An 11,408-nucleotide genomic window follows, 5' to 3' on the forward strand; every position below is an offset into this window, starting at 1 on the left:
CTCTTAGGGAGAGCCTATATTTGATTCATCCTTGCATTTCTTTTATTTTTGGGGAAGGGAGGGACCAGACCTATGATTTAATTAGGTAGGAAGATCCCAGTGAAAAGGGATGGGAAGAAAAAGAGGTACATGACAGGCATTTTTTTTTTATTACCGACTAGATACCAGGCACTGGGCTAAATACTTTACAAATATATCATTTGATAGCTAGGAACTCCTTCTACTAATGTCAGTCAGTACCTGCTATGTAACTTTTAATCTTACAATGTTGCTGGGGACTCTGGGAAGTTAAGTGAGGCCAAGGTCGCCCAATTAAGTCTGTTTCCAATGTGGGACTTGAGCCCAGGTTTTTTAATTTGAGATGCCATACCATCACTCTTTCATCTTCATACTTCAATTTAATTCTACAAACATTTGTTAAGTGATTCCTTTTTGTTAGGTACTGGTACGAAGAAAAGAACATCAAAACAGTCCCTGCCCTGCCTGGTTTCCCTGGGGAAATCAGCCTGTATACAGATTTTTAAATATAAAAATATATACATATATACAAAGTAAGCCCAGAGGAGATGTAATTGGGGTGGAACACTAATAACTGAGGGAATAATAAGAAAAGTCCCCATGTAGAAGGTGGCAGCTGAGGGGGCAGCTAGGTGGCACAGTGAATAGAGCACCGGCCCTGGAGTCAGGAGGACCTGATTTCAAATCCAGCCTCAGACACTTAACACTTACTAGCCATGTGATCTTGGGCAAGTCACTTAACCCCAATTGTCCCTTCAAAAAGCAAAAAGCAAAAAGAAGGTGGCAGCTGAGGTGATCCTTGAGAGGAGTGAGGGACCTCAAGGGGCAGAGAGGAGGAGGGAGAGAATTTCAGTCAGAGAGAACAGTGTGTGCAAAGGCTGGCTTAGGATTAGGAGATGGAAAGTTCTTTATAGGAAACAGCAGCCAATTTGGCTAGAACATGGGGGTGTCATAGAAAATAAATCTATAAAGATGGGCTGGAGTCACATTGTAAAGGGCTTCTGAACAGAGGAATTTGTATTTTATCTTGGAGGCAAAAAGAAGCCACCTTTACCTCCTGTAGGACCTCCAAACAGACTTAAAGGTAAAGGCAAATGTTTGTTGCATGAATTAATTTTTTTACTACTCATGTCAGTGATTTCAGTGAGGTGCACATAGAAGGTGTATTAATGCATACTTGTTGGATGAAGGAATTCATGTCAGGCATATGGAAAAATTTCCCGATTACTGTAATTTGTTATTCAGTGAGTTTGTATGGAGTTCATTATCCTCTGGCCATGAAGTGCACTGATAGACAGTCCAGTGGACCTGAGAGTCAGGATATGTCCACTTTCAAATCTACTACTTAATAAGATTTAACATTTACATGGCACCTCTTATGTATGTGCCAGGCATGGTGCTAAATGCTTTATAAATATTATCTCATTTGATTCTCACAACAAGCCTGGGTACTATAATTATCCACATTTTACAGATGAGGAAACTGAGGCACATGGATTAAGTGACTTGCCCAGTGTCACACAGTTTGCAAGTATCTGGGGTTCCATTTGAACTCAGGTCTTCCTGACTCTAGGCCCAGTGTACTCACCATTGTGCCACCTTGGGCAAGTTGTCCCATCGGATTTCTGAAGCTAAGTGGTCTCATCTGTAAAAATAATGCTCGTTATTAGTGCCTAAGAGTAGGTAACCAGTATTTGCCTGCTTTATGGATTTGTGCGGAATAAAACAATGAAAAGCATTTATTAAGAGCTTGCTATGTGTCAGGGCCTGTACTAAGGGCCAGCAGACAGGACTAGGGAATGTTGTATAAATCTGAGTTATTATATGAAATCATTCTAGATGTAACCTGGAACCAAGGTTCTTCTCTGAGCAGGTGAAAAATCTTAGTAGTTAAGCATGTGTCTAATGGTTCTTTCAGAAGTAACTCTGTGTCCCCTTCTCCATGGCAGGGCAAGTACCAGGTGGCTCACTGTCCTGTGGAAATGCCACCGCACCACACCATAGAGGTGAAAGTCAGCATGAGCATCAGTACCCTCTGCCCTCGAAGAAAAATGTAACTTAGTAGAAAGGAGTCCAACTGCAAAAACCTTATATTGCTCTAGATCGGGGGTGGGGAACCTTTTGCTTTGAGACCACACATGGCCTTCTAGGTCCTCAAGGGCAGCCCTTTGACTGTATCCAAACTTCACAGATTCCCCAACCTTGCTCTAGACTCTTGGGGGAGGTTCCAGACCCTTTTTTATGTTCTGTTGTCTTTTTTTTGTGGAGTTTCTTTTTAGTCTCTTCTCTCCCTCCCCCAAAACTCATTAACCTACTCCTTTAGGCATGTACATGGACTGCTTTTGAATAGGGTTTCTTAAACCTGGGATCTGTGAACTTAAAAAAAATAGATTTTAATAACTATTTCAATATAATTATTTTCCTTTGTAACCTTATCTATCTTATTTTATTCATTTAATAACACTCTTAGAAAGGGTCCATATGCTTCGTTAGACTGCCAAGAGGTCCATGACATGAAAAATGTTAAGGACTCCTGGTCTAGGAGTCCTATTCACTGCACAGAGGGAAATCTCCTCTATGGATAGCTGAAAGACACCTCTCTGGTCTCTTTTAAAACAACTCCAGGGCTGGGGAGCTCACTACTCATTCCAGTTTTAGACAGCTCTCATTGTTACAAAATGATTATTTATACTGAGTTTTCTGAAATATGTGTCCTCATCACCCATTAGTCTTCCTTCTACCCTGTGGAGCTAGTTAAAATGTCAAATCATTCCTTCCAAATGATAGCCTTTTGGATGCTTGAAGACAGCTACCATGGTGCCATATGTCTTCTTTTTTCCAGGCTAAGCATCCCTTGTTTCTTCAACTGATCTGATGGCATGGTGTCCTTTCCCCTTACCTGTCCTTGTTGCCTCCCTCTGAAAATAGTAATAATAATTATAGCTAGCATTAAGGCTTGAAAAGGGCTTTATATATTTATCTCATTTAATCTTTGCAAAATCCAAAAAAAGGTAAATGTTATTGTTATCTTCATTTGAAGAAATTAAGGAAGAAAGAGGTCAAATGACTTGATATAAGTCATATAGCTGGGAATGGTCTGAGGTAGAATTTGAACTCAGGTCTTACTGACCTCAGAACTTTGAGTCCAACACTCTATTGATGGCACCACCTAATTGACTGCCTTGGTAATATTCTAGTCATCCAAGACCTGAATAAAGTATTCCAGGTTGGGTTTGACCAGGGCAGAGAAAACAGGACTACCAACACCTCCATCATCTTGGACACCAGATTGTCTTAATAAAGCCCGATTGTATTAGAGAATTTTTGTTTTCCCACATCATTATGTGAACCGTTTTTTTGGGGGGGGGTTCACCTGACCTCCCATTAAGTCTTGTCTCCCCCATCTTGTACTTATATAGCTGATTTTCGAACTTAAGAAAAATCCAGGACAGGGGACAATTCTCCTAGATACATTTTACATTCCCACTTAAGTTCCATTTAAATTTCTTCTCGTTAGCTTAGGCCTATCCTTTGAGCCCCAAAATATCTGTTTTGGAATCCTGATGCTATTAGATACAATATGTAAACTACATGGTTTAGTTTTGTTGGTTTTTTTCCCCTACCCTTGCATCATCTACAGATTTGATAAGAATGACCTCTGGCCTTTATCTAACTAACTAATATTATCACTGGCCTTGCAACAGAAGCTGGTTCTGGCCTAGCCTTGGAGGTCTAAGGCTGCTCTAGCCATGGGACTGAATTGGCTTCCTGAGGCTCTTTCAGGAAGATAACCTAGAGCCTGGCCAATCCATCTGAGTCTGTTCCAATCTGGACCTAAATACCCAAGACTTTGCCAAAACTGGATCAGCCTCTGGGAGTAGAGAGGGAAAGAATGGAGGAGGAACCCAATATTGCTTACTCAGACATTCATTTTGCTGTGCAATCTCCAAAAATGGTGATGGGGGTAGGAAGAGGGAGAGTGGGAGGATTACTCCTTAGAAATAATACTTGAATTTTCAACAAGAACTCGGTGTACTGAAATAAAGGATTTAGCGGATTTTATCTTACTTTTTTATCTTCTATAAATCTGATTGGCTTTCTACCCTTGGGTCTCTTGGCTGATTAAGCTAAATAGCTTAGTTTTCCAATTTCATAGTACCTTCATAACAAGTAAACCTGGGAGACTGGTTTATTCTAAAGTACTCACTTTATTTAGTCCATTCCTTTGGGCTAACTGCTTTTTGGTGAAGCCAGCTTCTTCCTCATTTTCTGATGGCTTTGGCTTGGATATTTTACTTTAGTGTGTCACTGCCCAGAAAAATACTGTTTTTGAATGTGGTTGCTACACCGGCAGTGAGTCGGCAATCAACCTTGCTCTATTCTCAAAGGGGAAAAAGAATCGTTTGAACAGCTATATTTCACACGTACATATATAATCCTTTGACATGGGAATAGTGTATTTTATGGAGTTGTCCAAGGCTAGAAATGAACGTGGTTTGTGAGGAGGTGAGAGAACAGCTTCCCCCCGTTGTGCTTAAGCTCCATTCTATTCTTTCTTATACTTGAAAGGCACCTACATTTCCATGTATTCTCCTCTCCCCACTACCACTACCATCAGACATTTTCATTTGTATTTTTATAAAGAGCATCATAGTTGGTTTTCTTTTTTTACTGTTAGGGGATCCTATTTATCTTTTTTTTGTTTCTTAGTAATGATTTCATCCAAAAAATACTGTTTGCTACTTAAGTCAGTTGCATATGCATGTGTGTAGGAGGTAACAGAAGATAGATCATTTACTAGGAAGAGAGAATCAGCCACAGTGGAGCTGATCAGGGTTGCCCAAGGGGCCTGTTAAAATGAAGAATTTCAGTCAAACTGAACTTTTAAGAAAACCTTAGGATGTTCTCCCTGCCCCCCCTTCCTGGTTTATAGCCTATAATTTTCTGCTTGTAATTCACAGCTCTACATCTGAATAGCCATAAACTTAAAAGGAGAATGCAATTTTCAAAAGGTGACCCTATATAGCTAAAAGGCCCAAACTGAAGATCAATTCTTTCAATGAAGTGAAAAAAGTTTGGTGAAGCAACTCTACCACTTGGTGTTGGAAACTGTAAACATCATGGCTACACTTGGATTTTGCATTCTACTTACTACTAACTTAGGATATCAGGACTGTATGACTCTGCTATTAAGTAAGCACCCAATAAATGCTCATTGACTTAACTTGATAAGTTGAATTTCTTGGACACATAGTAGGTGCTCAAAATCATTTGTTGAAATTGAATTATTTCCCATAGATGCTACAGGTTAGAAATTCATATGTTATCTTACATTACTCTGAACTGAAAGAATAAAAAGGGTAAAAAAATCAGGGGGAAAGGAGAAATAGAGAGAAGGAGGGGAGATAGAGAGAGAGAGAGAGACAGAGAAAGAAAGGGATGGGAAGAGAGAGAGGGGGAAAACACTAGGGGAAAAGAAATGTCAGCTGGGTGTATATATTCTGCACTCTTTGCTGTCAATGTGGTTAGAAATAACTGCCACAGAGCTTTCTAGCATCAAATGAATCAGCCAAGAGATAAGCAGAAGCATCCAAAAAAACAATTTTTTATAGTAGAGTTGAAAGATTTGTTATTTCTGTGTTTTAGTTTCTGGTGGGAAGAAAAAAATAAACATAAACCTCAATCACAAATAGAGGGATAAAGACCATGCTATAGTTGATTATCTCTAGGAAGACAATTAGTCAGGTTACTTACATAAGTGATCAGGTCCCTTTAAGACAAGGCGAACATGTCTGCTTCCATAGGGAATGGCAACTACGGTATCGTCAACTGGAGACAAAGAAAACAGGACAGATTTATGCATGTATACAGAGTTAATCAGTTTGGGCTTCTCTGTTTTTTTTTTAACATTTGAAAATGAAACCCTATAGCTATGGTACTAAAAACTATCTCCCCAGTTTACTTCCCTACAAAGTTACTCAAAAGCAACTACTAGGGTCTTCCTCTTCCTCTCCTTTCCTCTCTTTCCCAAATGATAAAAATGATTGAAAAGGGGACTTTCAATTTTTCATTTCAGATTTTGTTTCCAATAAAAATAGAATTTATTTTAGACTGTCCCATAACTTTGGCTTAGTGTTTGTGATGAGAAAGGTAATATGATTTGATTCAGACAGAGCTGATCTTGGCATCAAGATGCCCTGGGTTCAAGTCATGCTCTGACACTTGTTAGCTGTGTGAGCATAAAGAAGTCATTGAACCAATGTGAGACCCACATAAATCTGTAAAAATTACTTTTTAATTTTAGTTGGGAGAGGAATAAGAGAAAAGGAGGGAAAGAGAAAAAATATATATGAGTGTTAGAAACATATATATGTGTGTATAAATATATACTCATAAAATAGAAAATATATGAATATGTGAATATATAGTAATAGAAATTATATATAAATATGTATACAAATACATACACACATGTGTATATAGTGTATGCGATGCATATATTACATATTACATGTATGTATAATATATACTTATATATACACATACAATACAATATAATACACATAAATATATGTGTGTATGTGTTTGTCTCCTAAGTGTTTAATGAGTAAGTAAGGTCCACAGTTCCTAATTCTTCTGTATCTTCTGTAAGGTCTATTATATAGTAGGTGCACAATAACTATTCATTAACTTTTCCTTTAAAAAAAAGGGCAAAAACCTTAACTTGTCAGTCTGTCACCGTGTGCAAATGAACACATTTCCTTTTCCAGGACCTCACAAGCAGGTTCACTTGTTTTTCTTTTACTCTTTATAGCTTATTTTATTTTGTTTGTAATAGGTTTGTAATAAGGTGGGTATTTAAGGAAAAAGTGTCCATTCAAATGATCTTCTACCTTGAAAGAAATCATTAGAATAACAACAACAAAAGAAAGCCAATGGGCAGTTTTGCTTAGAATTTCACTGATAATATAAATGACAACTTAGACCTGTGTAGTGCTTTACAGTTTTCAAAAAACTTCCATTTAATTTATAGTAACGCACCCCTGTGAGGTAGGCAGGAATGTTAAAAGCTTTCATTGTCCCGGTACTTTTTAAATTGACACACTTCCTGTATCTACATAGTACTGTCCATTACCTTATTCGATCCTCAAAGCAATCCCAGGAAGTATATTGGTATTATTATTTCCCTTATTACAGATAGAAAACTGAGCCTTGGAGAGGTTAAATGCATTGTCTGAGGTCACAAAGCTAGTGGGAGTGAGAAGAAGGATTAGAACCCAGGCCTTCTTGATTCTAACACTAACCATCATGCCCCATGAAGTGCTTTACTGATAACATCCTGGTGAGGTATCATCCTAATTTTACAGATGAGGAAAATGAAACTTCAGGAAGATTGAATCACTTGCCCAAGGTCACAGGACCAATGAAAAGTCTTTTAGGTTTAAAACTCATTTCTATGTTCAGATGCTGTCTGAGAGTGCATAAACCTTCTGAACAATGTTTTGAGAGTATTTACATCATTCATATTTCAATGTGCTCTCTCTCTCTCTCTGTGTCTTATTTAAAAAACCAAGTGCTTGAGATATTGTAGAACCACAGACTACCAGAATTTGAAGGGACTTTAGAACACGAAATGCCAGAACTAAAAGGGAGTTTAGAACCCATTGTAGTTTAACTCTTTCATTTTACAGACTAAGCAACTGGGACCCAGAGATGGAAAGTTATCTTCCTCACTATCCTACACGAAGCTGCAGAAGTGAAGCTTGAACTCAGGGTCACTTGTTCCAAATATTGTGTTTTTTCCATTGCTTCTTCCTTCTGAAAAAGGAGTAAACTCCTAAATCTAACAGTCATCCTGAGAAGTCTGGATCCAACCTGTTGGGGGGGAGGAGTTGTTTTCCTAACATCTCACTTTCTATTTCCTACATTCCATCCAAAGACTCTTATCTTTGTGTTTTTTTTTTTTTTGGAGGGTGGAGGGCAGGGCAATTGGGGTTAAGTGACTTGACCAAGGTCACAAAACTAGTAAGTGTTGAGTGTCTGAGGCTGAATTTGAACTCAGGTCCTCCTGATTCCAGGGCCAGTGCTCTATTCACTGTGCCACCTAGCTGCCCCACCTGCTTTCTTATGTATTGCAGCCTTTATTCTCATTATCCCCAAGCCTGGAATGCTCTCCCTCATCCATTGCTGTCTATTGATGTCCCTCCTTCCATCAAAATCCCAAATTAGGTTCCATGAAACTTTCCCTGACACTTTCAGGTAAAAGTGGCCTTTCTCTTAAATGTTTGACTTCCCTTTGTCTGGACTTTGCATTTTTTTTTTTACTTTCCCTTGCATCCTAATTATTTGTGTACTTGTATTTACCCCCCATTTAGGCTGTAAACTCCCAGAGAGCATTCGTTATATTGTCTCTATATTTATATCCCTGACATCATGCACACTGTACACAGTCAGAAGCTAATACAAGTGAAAACCTCTCCAAATTCATGTGTGTTACAATTTTCCACATTTGCCTTTGTAAACAATAAGCTCTGTTCAGAAGAACATGGGAAAGTAGAACTGTCATGCTAAATTCAGTTAGTTGCAGCCTCATCTCCCACATACCCCTGAACTAACCACATGAGATCTGATCAATGATGATGTATCAATAAAGCACCTAGTATGTGTCAGGCTCTGGAAATACAAATGCAAAAGTGATCCAGGCCATGCCTTCAAGGTACTTGTACTCCACTGGGGGAAATAAGATCTCATTCGAATTCTGTGAGGTGTGCTAGGTACCTTAGGGTACATAAAAGTAATATATGACAAAGTCATTGACTTCCTGAAGCTTGACTTCAAAGGCTCAAGAGCAGCTCCATATTTTTGGCACTGAAAGCTCTTTGCAATCTGGTCACAGTCTATCTTTCCAGGCTAATTAACTATTACTCCCCTCACATGCATACTTGACACTGTCCAGACTGGACTATTTACTCCTTTCTAAATTTGACATTCCATCTGTTCCCTTACATAAGTTGTCCTCCATGCCTGGAACATTGTCTCTCCTCAACTCCACTAACTCAGGGCTCAACTCAAGCTTCGTCTCCTTCAAGAGCTCTCTCCTGATTTTGTCCAGTTAGAAATGCCTTTCACTAAGTATTACATTTATTTTGTATGCATCCTACATTTATTTTTCTGAGAACATACTTTAACCCCAGTAAAACATATGCACTTTGCAGGAGGGACTGTCTCATTTCCACCTTTGTTACCATTAGGACCTAGCATGGTCGCTGGCATGTGAAAGGAGTCTAAGAAATGGTTGCATGATTGCTGGTTGATCATTTTGCAAAGAAATATCAGTAGACATTTCAAAAAATCAAGTTCTTGTATGAGTCCCTCTTACTTAGCAATAGTTTTTAGCATTTTAAAGTTAAAAGGTTATCTTTGATTTAAAAAAAAGCTCTATCTATGCAGGGTGAAGGTACCAAGTTTCCTTCAGTATTCAGTATCTTACCAATTTGATAAAACTCATAGCTCTGTTTTTCACATCATACAGTGTTAGGGGAAACAAAACCAAACCACTAGGACTCAGTTCCAGGTAGAAGAGTTTTGAGTGTTTGTTATATAAAAACAAGAAAAGGAGAAGAAAAAAAAAGTTGGGACCAGTCCCACAATGCTCTTAAGGCATATGCATAAAGAAATGCCCTTTGAAGCTTTAAAAAAAAGCAGTTACTTCAGTTAGAGCAATTGGATTTCTAGAAATAGAAAGTCTTTGTTTATCTACAGGTCAAAGAGAGTGCATGTAAAAGGGAAACTCTGGGCCTGCACACATTCAGTTCATTGTCTTCTCACCACTCACTATTAGTGGGCCTCTTTTTTTTCTGAAGAGGGAAGGGACCATTATTCCTCAGATGCTGACATGGCACTCTCCCTTTGCTAGGTCAAGTAGAGCAGGGTAGAAATTAAAGGGGTTCATTTCCTTATGGAAAAGAACCATGTTTCTTTCCTGCACCTTGGTTTCCTCCTCTATAAAAGGAAAAAAAAAGAATGGGATTCTGAGGATAGTGGAACAGAGAGAAAGAATGGGCCGCTGAGTGGGAGGGGAATTTCCCCCTTCATCTCACTATGTTAGCAAGCCTGAAGTTAAATATAAGCTTGACAGAAAAGACTGCTGAATTTGCAACCAAAGGATGTGGATTCGAATTCCAGCTCTGTAGCTTACTACCTTGACAACTGGGGGCAAGACCTCTCTCAACCTCAGTTTCCTGGTCTATAAAATGAGAATGATAATCATACCCACCACAAAGAGTGGTGAAAGTCAGAGCCATCTAGAAACTTTGAAATACAAAGCACAGGGGTTGGGAGAAACATAAACAGGTCACCATGAAGGAACAATCATCAGTAACTAACCAAGGATAAACTGCTTACTTTAGAACATGGGGAGATATGCGTGTTCCTTCTGAACCTGATTGTCATCAAGGGTCATAGAGGGAGTTCAGTTAGACAAAGGGCCTTGGGAGTAGTTCGGCTATGTTTTGGTAATCTTAAAAGAAGAATGGAAAGGAAAGGGAAGAGTAAGAACATATTAATGGGGGAAAAGGGAGAAGGATAGGGAAAATTATCTCACATACTTGGGGTACACAAGCAGAAGCCTATACAAATAAGGAGGAAAGGGTGCAGGGGTGTAGATGACATTTGAACCTTACTTTTATCTGAACTGGTCAAAGGAGGAATGGATACATATACACTCATGGAGCAGGTTATAGAAATACATTTCACTTAACAGTAAAATAGGAGGAAATTATGAGAAAGTGTTTGTGGGGGGGGTGGATAAGAGAGAAGATAGATTAAAGAAGAGTTAAGTCCTAAATTGAAAAATAAAAATCTAAGGATGTACAAAATATTTATAGCAGCTCTTTTTGTGGTGGCAAAGAATTGGAAAACATAAGATTGCCCCTCATTTCAGGATGGGATGATCAAGCTACAGTATATGAATGTGATTGAAGACAATTATTCTGTACAAAATAACGAAAGGGATGGTCCTAGAAAAACTTGAAAAGATTCATATAAACCGATGCAGAGTAAAGTGAGCAGAATGAGGAAAAGTTGTATGGTAAAAACAATATTATAAAGACAAACAGCTATGAAAGATTTAGTAACTCTGATCAATATAATGATCAACAACGATGCCAAATGACTCATAATAAAACATGCTATCAACCTCCAGATAGAGAGGTGATAAATTCAGAGTATAGACTAAGACACACACACACACACACACACACACACACACACATACACACACACTCAGAGGAAATGGCCAAAGTTGGAATTTGTTTTGCTTGACTATACATATTTATTACAGGTTTTCTTTCCTTTCCTCCCTCCCTCCCTCCCTCCCTCCCTCCCTCTCT

At 38.6% G+C, this 11,408-nt stretch overlaps 1 protein-coding gene across 4 annotated transcripts in view; it reads right to left on the reverse strand.

Annotated features, from left to right (window-relative positions):
• ADAMTSL1 (ADAMTS like 1) overlaps positions 1-11,408 on the reverse strand; it is a 1,086,428-nt gene that overhangs the window by 244,043 nt on the left and 830,977 nt on the right. For 3 of the 4 annotated variants that reach the window (XM_069090660.1, XM_069090659.1, XM_069090661.1), the window contains one exon: positions 5,773-5,847. In XM_069090660.1, the coding sequence (XP_068946761.1) occupies positions 5,773-5,847 (75 nt within the window). The other variant, XM_069090662.1, reaches the window with a different exon arrangement.

This window comes from Petaurus breviceps, unplaced genomic scaffold, assembly GCF_028583685.1.
Source record: "Petaurus breviceps papuanus isolate PSGF00001 unplaced genomic scaffold, PetGlider_PUasm1.0 187, whole genome shotgun sequence".
Lineage (NCBI taxonomy): Eukaryota > Metazoa > Chordata > Mammalia > Diprotodontia > Petauridae > Petaurus > Petaurus breviceps.